Source organism: Physcomitrium patens, chromosome 2 (assembly GCF_059467195.1).
Source record: "Physcomitrium patens ecotype Gransden chromosome 2, ASM5946719v1, whole genome shotgun sequence".
Taxonomy (NCBI): domain Eukaryota; kingdom Viridiplantae; phylum Streptophyta; class Bryopsida; order Funariales; family Funariaceae; genus Physcomitrium; species Physcomitrium patens.
The window spans coordinates 24281253-24295833 of NC_143411.1; the positions used below are offsets into that span (position 1 = coordinate 24281253).

At 48.9% G+C, this 14581-nt stretch overlaps 1 protein-coding gene across 4 annotated transcripts; it reads left to right on the forward strand.

Annotated features, from left to right (window-relative positions):
* Nucleotides 1-3980: 3980 nt before the first annotated feature.
* On the forward strand, nucleotides 3981-13984 carry LOC112276767 (lysine-specific histone demethylase 1 homolog 3-like). 4 transcript variants are annotated; one of them, XM_090248358.1, is made up of 15 exons: nucleotides 3981-4135; nucleotides 4762-5794; nucleotides 6057-6335; nucleotides 6475-6616; nucleotides 7100-7253; nucleotides 7459-8244; nucleotides 8408-9960; nucleotides 10088-10336; nucleotides 10691-10784; nucleotides 10960-11279; nucleotides 11601-11777; nucleotides 12007-12178; nucleotides 12517-13031; nucleotides 13237-13311; nucleotides 13666-13984. In XM_090248358.1, exons 2-15 carry the CDS (start codon nucleotides 4995-4997, stop codon nucleotides 13720-13722), a joined length of 5373 nt encoding a protein of 1790 aa, XP_090104484.1. In that variant the 5' UTR covers nucleotides 3981-4135; nucleotides 4762-4994; the 3' UTR covers nucleotides 13723-13984. The 4 variants fall into 4 exon arrangements, with proteins under 4 accessions (XP_090104484.1, XP_090104485.1, XP_090104482.1 ...); XM_090248359.1 differs by having other exon boundaries at nucleotides 3984-4135; nucleotides 4951-5794; XM_090248357.1 differs by having other exon boundaries at nucleotides 3989-4135; nucleotides 4525-5794.
* Nucleotides 13985-14581: the final 597 nt, after the last annotated feature.

Here is a 14581-nt window from a genome sequence, read left to right on the forward strand (position 1 = left end):
TTCTAATATACTATATGATAAAAGATAAAAATATGGATTATGTTATAGAAAATCCTAATAAAAAGATATAATAGAAAAATATAAATAAAAGATAATAAATTAATAAAAGATTTTAATATTAATTCTATTTTTTTATAAAAATAAATAAATCTTCTATTCATTTTATAAGACTATAAATAAAGCAAAAAAAGTATTAAAAAATAATATAGATATCTGTATAGAGGATTAAAGAATAATTTGAAGCAAAAATTACTTTAAGATACCAAAAATTGATACTCAGAGAGGACATCTTATGAACCAAGGTTGAAAACAAATTGTGAGATATAAAATCATGCTCCTATAAAAATTTTAGGGTTTTTTTGCTAATTAAAGAACAAGATTTGAAAAAAAACTTTTAAAGAATTATTGAAGATTTTTTTCAAGTGATTTGGATGCATATTGAATTTTTAAAAGCTTTTTAAAATGAGAGATATATTCTAAGGTTTTGGATTTTTAAAAAATAAAATAAGACTTGTATATTTGAAGTATTCATGGATATTGTAGCAATTTTATACGTGAAATTTTGTAAGATTTTTATTTTTTATTTTTTAATTAAGTTTTTTAAATTTAAAGTCAATTAAATAATTAGGTTGAAGAATATGGGAGTTATTAAATTAAGATTTTACATATTTAAATTTTAGGATTAGTGAGAGTTTTTGTGATCTTAAAAAATTTATCAATTTAAATGAAGTGAAAAAATTTCAAAGAATTTTAGATTTAGTTATTTACATTTTTACAAATTTAAAAAGAAACTAAACGATTCAATAAAGAGCAATTGTTGTTGAAAGATCAACATCTAGATTGAAGAAAGAAGATACTTAATATCTAAGAGTTTTAGGAGTTTTTTTTTTTTTTTTTTTTTTTTTTTTCAATTGTTAAGTTCAATTTTCTTCAAAATTTGTGTGCTTAATATTTACTTTAAGATTAATATGTAAGTGAAATTTTAGATGAAATCAATGGTCCAATTAATAGCTATTGAGATTTTAAAACAATAATAGGAATTGTTTAGGATTTACTTAGAATTTACTTGGATTTATTTAGAATTTGTTTGAAATTTTATTAAGATTTTTGTTAGATTTGGTTAGGATTTGATTAAGGTTTTATTAGAATATTTTTAGAGTTTGATTAGAATTTGATTAGGACTTGATTAAAATTTGATTAGGATTTTTTTAAGATTTTAAGGAATTTATTAGGATTTATTTAGGATTTGTTTAGGATTAAATTAGGATTTAGTTAGAATTACTTAAGATTTCTATTGTCAATATTTTAAAGGATTTTTTTATTATTTTTTTATGTTACTTTAGTAATTTCTTTCAAACTTCTAATGGATTTGGTTGAAATTTAATTAAAATTATTAAAGTTTAATTGGAGTTTATTTAAGTTTTTAGTAGACTTGTTAAATCCTTATTGTTGCCATTTCCTATTTACTTTGACAACTAGGTGCTTAGTATATTCTCAAGCAAAAATTCATGTAATACAACAATGACAACCATAAAGTTGTTCAAATGGTAGAACAACTTAGTAGTTAAGCAATTGGTTAAACAAAGTGGAGAGTTGGAAGAACAAAGAAGTAGAACAAATGGAGGAGAGGGCAAGCGAGAGCATGCAGCACTACAAAGGTACTTGAGTGCATGGTATTCAAAAAAATGAATTCATGATATTATAGCAACAATGTACATTGGACTAGATCATAGGAAGAACATGGACAAAGAGCTCCTGGAACATACGCCCCTGGTCACACAAGACATCCTATGCCCACCAACACAACTCCAAAATGAGCAGCAGGTTAGCTCCACAGAACCACTTGATGACAACCACAATTACCCAACCCTTCCCCAACCTCTTTCAATTACACTGAAACCTTCCACTGTAGAAGCTAGTAAAGCCATTGCGGAGAAATTAGTCAAAACAATCCGAAACCTAGACATGTTAGTGAGAATCCAGGCCTCAAAGCCATACAAGACTGGGTCAGTCAGACACTCCTTACATCGATTAGTCACTAACGTCACCATGATTGGAGGAAGTAAATTTGAAGTGCCATTCTCACATGAAGCCGAGAGAATCCATGCTTTATCCAAAACCCACTGCATGGAGAACCAAGACATCACTTTCACCACTTGGCAAGCCCACCCCAAATCCATCCTGGAGGCTCCGGCAAAATACCCTATCTGGCTTCTGGTCAAGGGCCTCCCCAACTACTGGAAGACAGAGGACTTCCTCCGAGAAGTTCTGGAACACCTGCCGATCGAAGTAGTGTGCGTAGAAACCTCGAAAATATACCGGAACAAGCTCTCAGGACTAAGAGCAAGAGATCTCGTGGAGGATCATGAGTCACTACCTCCATCTTTAATGATACAAAACCTCTTCAACCCAGGAACAACAGAATACCCACTGGAACTCAGTGGCATCCCCTCTTAATGGAACAGATGCAGGGTCAAAGACTTGGGTAACGTCTAATTATTAGTTCCATCTCAGAATGAATGCTTCACGCGAGATCTGGGCAACATTCTGTGTAGACGGACCTTTTGACTTGACGGATGGAACTATTAATTGGAATTTTTTTTTCACCCTGCTGGGAACGAAACATATCTGCTTGATTTTCTGTTTCTTCCTGAAGCATTGTGCCTGTTGCTATGGATGGGGAAAATATATGCTTTTTCTAATCCAAATGGCAGCAAGAAAAGTAATGGGGGCTTTCATATTTATTATTCAATTATAAAGGCGTAGAAGTTGATGCCAATATTCCGTAGGTTCTGTTATAACCATGGTTGCTTCAGAGCCTAGTTTCATGAACTGCAAGCTTATATGATGTATGAAGCCTCAAATGCTCGTTGGCTTTGAATGGGGTTCTCGATCGATTTACCAAGGCATATGGCTTCACGTTGAGCATCTGGAGGGATTTGGGAGATTTAAACAATGATGACCAATTCGAATCTGGAAGTATTTCAGTCTCCTAAAAGTTCACCTTTGCGTCTCTGAAAGCGTTTAAGCTCTCGATGTGCAAGGCATATGGATAGAGATGGAGGCATCCTGTGCCTACCCTATCGAATGTAATGGTCCGCTTTGGTGGTGGACAACAAGGTACACCACAACGTGTCCAGTCCCCTCAGGTGAAGTGTTATGTGGATATTCGTTGGGAGCTTAAATGTAATGGACGATTGATTGATATGAGGAGGTTCCTTTAACACTGTTCTCCTTCACTTGAAGACTGGATGTCAGTGTAGGACCAAGTAGCCACCTGACGGATTTTACGGATGTGGAGGACATGAATGCAAGAAATTGCAGATTACTTTCGCAATGACCATATCATGCTGCAAACTTCAGTTGCTATGTGCAACTCCCGCGGAGTTGGAAACCCTCGCTCTCCATCCAGAATTTGGAACTCCAGGTGATCACCAGTTTCTATGCACCTCTCTTGTACTAACTTGCCTACTGAGCGACTGCCTTCGTAACTCGAGCAATTTTGATTATCGTGAAGGGCTCATAGCGACGTTCTGCTTCCTGGATATAATCAATCGTTGATTTGAATAATGTACTTAGTATGGACAAGTGGTTCAGTGATTAATTAGTTCATGGCATCGTCTGAAAACTGCCTGGTTGTCACACATTACAGCACAACTATAGTGAGATTTATTGCTAATATTCTAAAGCGTTTTTAGTATGTAGAGGACAAGTGTTGATGTGCACACCCGTATGATTTAGAAGATGTTGGGCAGCAGGTTTCAACGTTGTCTGAACCAACAGCTGCAACGTAGCAGGCCCCTCCAATCAACATTAACATGGAGCCCAAAGCTCGTCCACACGTGAAGCCGATGCTGACTGTACAGTGATTATTCTGTGAACAAGAGCACTTCTCTATGCCCGTAATTCATCCATCCTGGACCCTTTTATCATCCATCCAAGGTATTTTCGGAGCGGAAAACCTAGGGCTGGAGAAGCAGCGCCATCGCTCTCGCAGCTCTGACATGGGGTCTAATTTTTTTGATGTCAAGGTACCTGAAATATGTTCCCCACGCATCCCGTTGCGTTGCAGTTGCTGCTCCAACTCTTGCGCTGTGTTACGACTTCGAAAATGCGTCATTTCGTTCAGACTTCGGTAAGGGACTGATATAATGTAACCTTTCTGCGTTATCCTCGGTACGAATGTTTTCGTTCACCAGGTTGCAGCAGAGGAAAGGATAATTTCAAATTGCATCGCTAGTTCATTGTTTCGTTTATTAGCAATGGAGTTGTGATTGAACCGGATTCAGAATCGCTAGTCTTTTGTTCCCCTCACGTCTCGATCTGCGCATTTATATTCGACCTGTTCAGCACAAGAACCATAGAAACTGGAAATCGCGTCAACTCTGGTTCCTGAGTATGTTTCAATTGAAAGACGTTTCTGTCAATATCATTTTCCTCGAATACGTTGGTGCCTTGATCCGCTCAACATACATGCGCCCAGCTCAGAAAATTAGTACCTCAGTTATTCACATTAATGTGCAGTTTGTTGTGAAAGCACTGGAAATGCTTCTTTCGAAATCGAGTCCACAGCGAGCATCATAGTCCTCGCCATTCATTTCGATAAACCTCAAACCCTATTTGGGTCTGGATAGGGTTAGGTTTTCCACTTCACCATTTTCGAGCTTGTGTCTGCATAATCATCCGGTGCATCTGTTGTTCTCAAAAAATACGATTGGGGTGTCCTTTCAAACATTTCAGTCGTTGGAGTGAATGGAGCAGGTCCCGAAGGTACCCGCTTCATGATAAACTTATGAATGCACCCGGAGGAGTTTCCTTTGGAAGATGTTGAAACTGCTGGGAGCAGGATATTTAGGCTGAAGTTAACTGAAGGAGCGTACGAAAATTATCTCCTGTAAAGATATTCCGTTTCGCATGCAAGCCTATGACTACGGGGCGTGCTGGTGGCAGGTATGGGTTGGCATGTTGCATAAAATTTGTGTTCCAAAGAAACGATGGAGCAACATGATTCCGGGCAAGGGGCAGACACAGTTGTGTCTGTGCCGATGGCCCTGGGTATCTCCTCGTCTTCTGCCTCACCTGCTGCCTCCTCCATGTTGGACGCACATCGGGAACCTCTTGCAAAGCCTCCGAGTTCCGAGATTTGGGGCAAGAACGATGCGGTTATTTCGTCTTCCGAGGTGCAAGATGAAGTCACCCACCTTGTCGAGTCGGTGGGGAGACCTGGCGGAGGGTCAGGAGACGGAGGGATCTTGTTAGCCGAGGAGGTGAACGCCGATGACAAGGTCGTAGAGAGCTGCAAGAATAACGACATCGATATGCAAGAAAGGGTAGAAGGGGTAGAAACAGGTACCCCAGAAATCTCGCAAGAAACCATGGTTTTGGACAACGGAGGTGTTTCGGAGGAAAATAGGACAGACGGCAGGGATGTGGGCGTGGCGGCGGAGGACTCTGCAGATGACGACCAACCGTTATGCATGATGTTGAGAAAGGGCAAGTCGAGAGAGGACGGTCACGGAACGGTTGTGGATGGGAGTCCGGTGGGGGAGGCGAGTTGTTACCCTTCGGGTGCTGTTCCCTCTCCGTTGGGTTGGCCAGGGACGGGAAAAGTGAAATCTTCGTCTAGTGTGTCGAAAACAGGGATGGTTGATGAGGTGGGGAAGAAACATGGACATGGCGACGGGGGTGCAAAGGGCGGCACGTCGAAGAGCCGTCCGAACAGCGGGCTTCAGAGGAGCAGCAGAAAAGGAAGCATGGAGTCGCGGAGGGCGCTTCGGCAAGCTAAGAAGCGCAGGTATGGTTGAGACGGTGTTTTGGGTGATGTGGGTGAGGAAGTGGGAAGTGATAGCCGTGTGGTGTGTGGTGGATTTGGTTTGGTTGCGGCGTAATCCGTATGTGTGTGTGTGTGTGTGTGTATGTCGGGGATGCCCCACGCGTCGCGCGAGACGGTGGGGGGCGGTGATCGTGTCTGCGAAGTGTGGAAGGGGTGGTGCATGGGAAGCGGAGGTAATGCGTTTGCGTGACTGACGAAGTGTGGTGCAAGTGGCGATTGTCAGGCACGATGATATGGCGTACGAAGGCGATATGGAGTGGGATGCGATCGTGGGAGTAGGAGAGGCGCCGTCTGATTGGAACTGGCACCCCGAGAAAGACAGGCTGAGCAGAGGGCGCGGGAAGGGCAGTTTGGCGTTGTCGTCGCACGGTCGGATGTTTTCTGGGGAGGCTGCGGCGGTGGCAGCGGGTTTGCGAGCCCGGACCCTGAGTGCGGCGGAAAGGATATGCTTCAAGGATGCATTGAAACGACGCGGCGGGCTGCAGGAGTATCTGGAGTGCAGGTGTGGTTGCGCAGTGACGCTGAGTGGAGGAGGCTGGGTTGTGTTGGGGATGCAGAGTGATGACGGAAGGAGTGAGTGGTTGTGAGACGAGGATGCGGCGGGGGTGATCTGAAGAGTGGGGAATGGTGGTGTGTGGCAGGAACCTGCTCCTGGGGATGTGGGAGAAGGACGTGCAACACTTGTTGATGGTGACGGACTGCGGGGTAGCGGAAGAGGCATCGGCGGAGGAGCCAGGTCGAGCCAGTCTCGTTCGTGAGATATACAGATTTTTGGACTACCATGTAAGTGTGGCGGTAATGCAGGAGAGTGGTAGGATTTGGGTGAAGGTGGGGAGAATGTGGTGTAGTGAGAGGCGGTGAAGGAAGGAATGCGGTGGAGTGTGCTGAGACGCGTTGTGTGAGTCCCGCCTGTGTTTGGTCTGGTATTGTTTTGATTGCTTTGTTGTGTGTATGTGTGTGTGTTTGTGTTTGTTGCGGTTCGGCACGTATGTATTCGGTTTCAGTCCCCAGTTCAGACTGAGGGGATGGTGCGTGAGAAGGAGAAGCACGTGCTAAGCATGTTGCGGAGTTGTCGGAAATGGTGTTGGAAAGTGAATGCGAGTGTCCCGGTTTTTGGACGTGAGCCATGTTTGCAGTTGTGGTGGATGCGGAAATGTTGCTGGTTTGGGCACGTCGACTGTGGCGCGGGCTTCGAACAGGTGGTGGCGGTGGGGCGTTTGGTAGGTTTAGAATGTGGGACTGATTCAGTACGGTTGCGTATGGCAGGGTTACATCAACGTAGGGGTGGCCAGCAAGCGGCAGAAGCATGGAGGCGTGCAGGCCGAGCGAGGTAATGGGAAGTCGAGGGCGAGCGAGAACGGTGAGTCGGTGTTCGAGGGAGCGGAGCTGGACGTAGCTGAAGAAGTGGCACTGATTCTTGGTGAGTGTGGCACGAGGGCAGTGTTACGCGGATGTTAGGAAGGTTGCGAAACAGCGGGGTGAAGGTTGAGGTGTTGCACTGGTCTTATCTCGACGACCGGACGTATGCGCAGTGCAGCTAGGTTTGTGTGGATACAGAGACCATGGGGTTGTGTTGGTAAGGTTTGGAGGGTGCGGAGATATTGACGATCGGGGAGTTATTGCAGGTCAAATTCGAGGGAACCCGGGGTCGGGAGCGACGAAGGAGGAAAGTCATGGCGAGGGTCCGAGCGGGCGAGTGGATTCTTGCCATGATGGAGAGGGATCGACGGGGATCACGGAGAACGGGAGCAGTCCGACGTGTTCGCTGACGAAGGGGGCCGTGGATGGAGAGTCGACACCCATGGACATCGACGTGGGTCCGAACGTGGACGCAGTGGAGTCGATGGCGGTGGTGGGGGTCGAGGAGAAGCAGGATTGCAAGACGGTGGTTTCGGCGTCGCAGAGCGTGGTGTGCAAAGCGGAGGGCGAGGAGAATGGGCAGCACCCGGAAGGGGAGGTGGACAATGAGATCGACGACATGGCGACGCTGGACCAGGTGTTTGCCCGGAGGCGGCATGGGTTGAACGCGAGGAAGATGAAGCGTGGGGGGTGGGATGGCGCGAAAGCGGAAGTATGCGGGTCGGTGGGAGCGAAGGACGAGCTGGACGAGTTCAAGAGCGCGCAGGTGTTGCAGGAGCTGCACAAGTGCGATGCAGGCGTGGAAGGGCTGGTGGCGTTCAGGGCAGCAGCGGAATTGGAGAGGCAGCGGAGCCAGAGAGCGGAGCAGGAAGGGGGAAAACGGGTGATCGTGGTGGGCGCGGGGCCTGCTGGGCTGTCAGCGGCGCGACATCTGCAGCGGATGAAGTACCAAGTGACGATAGTGGAGGCTCGGGATCGGGTGGGTGGGCGCGTGTATACGGACAGGAAGACATTTTCTGCGCCCGTGGATTTGGGGGCGAGCATAATCACGGGTAAGCGAGAGAGGGAGAGGGAGAGGGGGAGGGAGTGGTGGGCGGAGCGTTTGAGGGATGCGGACGTTGGTGGAAGGATGTGCGGGACGGAGGGTGGAGGTAGAGATGCGTGTGGCGGTGGTGGAGTTGCAGCTGACGCTGGGAAGGGGATGGGTGTGTGCAGGTGTGGAGGCAGACGTGGCGACGGAGCGGAGAGCCGACCCTTCTGCGCTTTTGTGCAAGCAGCTGGATTTGGAGCTGACGACGTTACGCGGGGACTGCCCGCTGTACGATTCCGTGAGCGGAGAGAAGGTCCCGGCGGACCTGGATGCCGCATTGGAGGCGGAGTACAACAGTTTGTTGGACGACACGGTGTTGATGGTTGCACAGAACGGGGATGCTGCGATGCGGCTGTGCCTGGAAGAGGCGCTGGAAGAATGCCTGAGGAGGCGACGCGCGGGACGCAACGGCGGGGATGCGGCGATGAAGAGGGAGGAGGCGAAGGAGAACGGAGTGGTGGGTGATGTGGGAAGCGATGGTTCGAGCGTGGAGAAGGTGGCGGGGGAGGAGTCGGATATGGTGGCGGCGGTGACGGCGAGCGAGGTGATATGCGAGACGCTGGTGGCGAGCGACCCGTGCGAGAAGCTGGCGATCGCGGAGTGTGCGAGCGAGGGGAAGGCGGGCACGAGGTCGGAGGTGGGGAAGGAAGGGGTGACGGGCGCGGTGCAGGGAAGAGTGGAGGAGGGGAAGCTGAGCGAGCTGGAGCGGCGAATCATGGACTGGCACTTCGCGAACCTGGAGTACGGGTGCGCGGCGGAGCTGAAGGAGGTATCGTTGCCGTACTGGAACCAAGACGACGTGTACGGTGGATTCGGAGGGCCTCACTGCATGATCAAGGGGGGTTACAGCCAGGTGATGGAGGCACTGAGCGCAGGTCTGGACATCCGGTTCGGGAGGGTAGTGACGGAGATCAGGCACAGCGGGAGCGAGGTGAAGTGTCGGGGGGAGGCGCGGCGGGAGGTGAGGGTGGTGACGGAGAGCGGGGAGGAGTTGGTGGGCGACGCGGTGCTGGTGACGGTACCGCTGGGATGTCTGAAAGCCGGAACGATCCGGTTCAGCCCTCGGCTTCCGGAGTGGAAGACGGCGTCGATAAAGCGGCTGGGATTCGGGGTGCTGAACAAGGTGGTGCTGGAGTTTCCGTGGGCATTCTGGGACGAGGGTGTGGACTACTTCGGGGCGGCGGCGGAGTGCAGCTCGGGGCGCGGGAGGTGCTTCATGTTCTGGAACCTGAAGAGGACGAGCGGGTATCCGATCCTGGTGGCACTGGTGGTGGGGAAGGCGGCGAAGGAGGGAGAGGGGGTGGAGAGCGGGGAGCTGGTGGAGCACGCGGTGGGGGTTTTGAGGAAGCTGTTCGGAGAGGAGGCGGTGGGGGAGCCGGTGGCGTCGGCAGTGACGAAGTGGGGAGAGGATCGTTTCAGTCGGGGGGCGTACTCGTACGTGGCGTTGGGGGCATCGGGGGAGGACTACGACATTTTGGCGCGGCCGGTGGAGAAGTGCGTGTTCTTCGCGGGGGAAGCAACGTGCAAGGAGCACCCGGACACGGTGGGGGGTGCGATGATGAGCGGGTTGAGGGAGGCGATAAGGATGATGGACATAATGGAGAACCGCGGCGACAGCATGGCGGAGGCGGAAGCGCTGGCGGCTGCTCAGCGGCAATCGGACAGCGAGAGGAACGAGGTGGGTGTTGTGGTGGTGTGGATGTTTGTGGGGACAGGAGGGGATTTTAGATGGGATGGGAGCGGGGGGAGGGTAGGGGAGGAGGATTGGAAAGGTGGATGTCTGATTGGTGGTTGGGAATGGGCAGGTGAGGGATATGATGAAGCGGTTGACGGCAGCAGAGCTGTCGAACGTGCTGAGGGCGGAGACGGGGGCGGCGAACGGAGAGAGAGGACCTCTAAGTCGTGCGGAGCTGTTGAAGGACATGTTCGGGCATGCGAAGACAACAGCAGGGCGGCTGTTTCTGATCAAGGAGATGTTGCAACTGCCGGTGGCTCCTCTGAAGGGTTTCGCCGGGACGAAAGCTGGGCTGGAGATTTTGAATACGTGGATCATGGTACGTTTGCAGGAGTGGGCAGGATGGGAATGGGACATGTCGCTGTTGTTGCGCGTGGGGTGCGGGGTGGTGATGTGGAGTGATGGGCGGTGGAATGTGTGCGGGTGGTGGAATCAGGGTTGGTACGGTGAAGAGTGTAGCGATCGGAGATGTTGTGCAGCAGGGGCAGGCGGGTGCTTGCGCGCAGGCGAAGACGGGAAGAGGTGTAATGGGTGGAGTTAGGGGAGTTAGTGTGGTGATCGGAGGGGACTGGTGGCGTGTGTGATCGGGTGGTATGTTGAGTGGGAGGTGTTGAGAGGGCGTGTTTGGTTACGGTTGTGTTGGATCGGTGACGGGGCGTTTGTGTGCGTGCAGGACTCGATGGGCAAAGATGGGACTCAGCTTCTGCGGCACTGCGTTCGACTGCTGCTTGTGGTGGCGACGGACCTAGTTTCGATTCGGCAGTCGGGTACTGTGACGACCTTTGATGGTGTGATGTTCGTTGAAGCGGTTGGGTGGAGTGCAGGAGAGCAGTTTAGGATGTTGGAGAGAGGTGGGCGTAGGAGGTTGGAGGGTGAGGCGGGTGTGTGGCGTTGTTGTAGATGGTGGGTGACGATGGGGTTGTGACGACGTGCGTGGTGCAGGTGTGGGGAAAACCGTGAAGGAGAAAGTGTGGATGCACACAAGCCGCGACATTCGAGCCGTGGCGAGTCAACTTGTGAAACTGTGGGTGGAGGTATTCAGACGGGAGAAAGCACAGGGGACGATAAAGTCGATCAGGAAGTCGGCCGGAAGTTCACCGAATGCGGGCGCAGGACATGCGTCGGCGAAAGCAAAGGATGTTCAGAGGTGCGCGGCGAGCGGTGGAAAGCTGAACGTTGCAGGCAGCGGCGGTTCGAAGTTCAGGGCTTCGAACCAGTCGGCTTCACCAAGCGGGGAGTCTCCGTCGGGTGGACAGAGCAAGGTATGCACGTGGAGTGGGAAGAGTGAGGTGTGGAGTGAGGAGATTTGGGGGTTGGGAGGACGAAGATGTTGTTGGAGTGTTTGAAGTGGGTGAGTGACAGGATGAAGCGAGGGTGAGGAACGATGTTGTGATTGGTGACGTGGCGTTTGGGGGAGGTGTTTGGAAGGGTGGTGTGATGCAGGGATGTAGTTTGGTGATAGGTCATGATTGGAGTTGCAGTGCTGAGTGTGATTTGATTTGGTTGTGTGTTTTTGATACCGAAAGCTGGCGGTGGGAGAGTGGTGGGGGTTTGGAATGGGGTCTGATGCTGTGATGTTGTAGGCATCGAATGTGGAGGAGCCGAGAAGCGACGAGGGCGGTGCGGTGGGTGGTCAAAACGCTGAAGGGGTGTGGAGAGGTGCGGAGTCGAGAAATGCAGAGAGGCCGCTGTCTGAGTTGGAGGTGAAGGCGATTGTGGCGGCGGAGGAGGCACGGGCTGCAGCGGCTGCAGCTGCAGAGGTAGGTCTGAGGGTGATGCATGAAGTTGATTGTGGGTGAGGTGTTTGCAGTCGGAATGGAGAAGAGGGAAGGTGCGATGGTGGTGGTGGTGTGGGTTGTGTGCGTGGAATTGTAGGGGTAGTTGTGATGTAGGTAGATAGTGGAAAGCCAGGTGACAGGCAGGTCGGGAACGTTGAGGGCTTGTGTGAGATGGCATGCAGTAATTAGGTTGGGGTTGTGACGTTTGCAGGCGTACGCACAAGTGGAGGCTCAGCGAAAGGCTCTTCCGGAGCTGCCAAAGATCTTGTCGTTTCATAGGTTTGCAAAGCGCGAGAAGGAGGATAGTATGGACTGGAAGACGAGAAGCTGGCTGGGGATGGGTGAGAATCCTGCAGGCTCCAGCGCAGGCGCAGGTCCAGCAGGTATGGACGGAATGGTGGATGTGAGTTTTGTGGAGGGATGGCAGGGATAGGTGGAGGTGAAGACGAGGGAGGCGGAGTGTGATGGTGACATGAAAGTTGAGGCGGGGTGTGGGGTGTGGGGTGTGGGCGTGAGTTTTGAGGGCGGATGTTTTAGTTGACGCAGTCGGCGTAAGGCGTGCAGGTTGAGGTGGATAGGAGTTTGGATCGTTGAGGTTGCGGGTGGTGTTGCTTGGTGTAGATGTTTTGCAAGGAGTTAGTGGGAAGCATGGTAGTAGGTTGTGTGGTGGGGGTTGCAGGAGCGGATGTGTCGGTAATGATGGAGGATTGTTGTCGTTCAGGTTTGGAGCAGAGAGTGGCACAAGAGAACAGCTGTGTGTGGTCTGAGCAGGGGAATGGGGGTGATGGTACGGGCGGAGTGCATCAAAGTACACCAAGCGAGCAGGGCGATGGGTCGGTTTCGGGTGTGCCGGCGTCAATGGTGGCTAGTAGCGACACGAATGGGCACGCGGAGACTCAGGCGGATGGAACGGGAAGGAGCGGAGATGTTGGGAAAGCGGCGGAAGATGTTGTGTTGAGTAGCAGTTGTGCGAGAATGGAATCGTTAGGCACAGGAGAGGAGGAGGGTGGTTGTGGAACGGAGGCTGCGGCAGGTAGGGTGGAGGGCGCAAGCACAGCGTGTCCAGATGTGGGTGGTGCGGAGGCAAGTGCGGCCCCTGCAGAGAAGCGGGGAGGGGCGGACGCAATCAAGAAGGCGGTGTCAGACTACGTGGTTCAGCTGTTGACCCCTCTGTATAAGACGAGGAGGATACAGAAGGAAGACTTCAAGGCCATAGTGAAGAAGTCGACTGCGAAGGTGAGAAGGTGGTGGGTAGTGTGGGGGGAAGGCAACGAAGGTGTGATGGGAAGTGTACGGAGAGGGAGTGGATATGGGAGGAGCGAACGAGTGTGTGAAGTTGTATTGGTGAAGTTGTATTGTGCAGTATTGGTGGAGTTAGTGATGGGATAGGAATGAGTGTGAACGAGGAGTTGAGCGTGACTGAGCGGTGGGTGGTGTGCAGGTGATGGACCGGAACACTGCAAGGGACAACAGCATGGACGTCTCTGAGTTTTTGAACATGAAGCGGAAAGTGAAGGTGTGGTGTTTAATGACTTTGCCGTTGTTTGAGTGTAGTGGTTATATGGATAATTCTCAATGTTCGTCTGTGTTTTCATGGAGGTGTCAGGAGGCAGAATGGATGCACTGGTTAGTTGATGTCGCTTTTGTTGCATTGTGTCATGTCTTTTTGACTTTGGATCTGCCCGTCTTTAGGTTTTGGTGTTCGTTATGTGTGCTCTTACAGGAATGCTTGCTGTTTTGTTGCAGCTGATGTTTTAATTGGTTTTTGGACTTTCTTAGCGGTTTATATCGTTAAGAAAAAGACGATTATGAGTTGTTTTGTTTTGTTAGATTTGGAAACTGATGATGGTTTTGGATTGTTGGATTCCAGATTCGGTCTATGGTAGACGTGTTTATAGAGCGACATCTGAAAGTGGTCTCAAATTGAAGTGTTCGGAGGATTCTCGCGATGCGTTGCATTGACAGGATAGATTAGATTTATTCAGGTTTATTTTTCTTTACGTATTTCGGAGAATACTATTGTATAATGATATCATTCTTTAATCTTAGAAATTGTGATAATTATAGTCCCCAGTGTCACTACTTTCTAAATAATGTGCTTTGAAGGTTCTATCTAACTAACAAAATAATTAAATAACATTATTATGTATTCGTATTATTATATAGAACCCAAACTATTTCTAAACAAATTTATTTGTTGTACTATGTTACTGTTATAGAATGTTGACATCCACCAACATCCAATTGTCTTTTTTGGTTTGATCTTAGTTTTAACTAGTAGCTCTTATCAAATCTCTTTTTTTGTTTTAACACCTTATTGCTTTTAGCATGTTAAGTAAATTTTTTTGGGTCTTTCAGCAATCTTTCTAATTGCTGAATTTTAATTTCTAACATATTTATTTATTAATGCTTATTTTTATCTAGGCTATATAATCTAGTAAGAAGTACTTTTTATGCATGTTTTATTATCATTTGTTTTAATATCTACTTTATTGGTATATAATTCTTAATTATATTATGGATTTGTTTTTTTTGTTAGTGTTATAAAAATTGATCATTAACTTTGCTAATATAGATGTGCTGAAAGAAGAGGAGAGGCATTACTTTGTGGGACTTGTATGTTGGACAAGTCCTACTTTGGAGTATAAACAATGTAGAATCACTCAACACTCTTCTTTTGAAAGTGAGACTTAGTTCTTTACTAAAACAAGACCTAAAATATCTTTGAAAGATAGAAATTTATTTTAGAAAGAAGTTTCATGAAGACATCTGCTGCTATTTGTTTA

Coding starts and splice junctions, on each gene's coding strand:
- LOC112276767 (XM_090248358.1), top strand. CDS start 4,995: ATGGAGCAACATGATTCCGGGCAAGGGGCAGACACAGTTGTGTCTGTG. Junction 5,795..6,056: donor CGGCAAGCTAAGAAGCGCAG/GTATGGTTGAGA, acceptor GGCGATTGTCAG/GCACGATGATATGGCGTACG. Junction 10,785..10,959: donor AGTTTCGATTCGGCAGTCGG/GTACTGTGACGA, acceptor TGCGTGGTGCAG/GTGTGGGGAAAACCGTGAAG.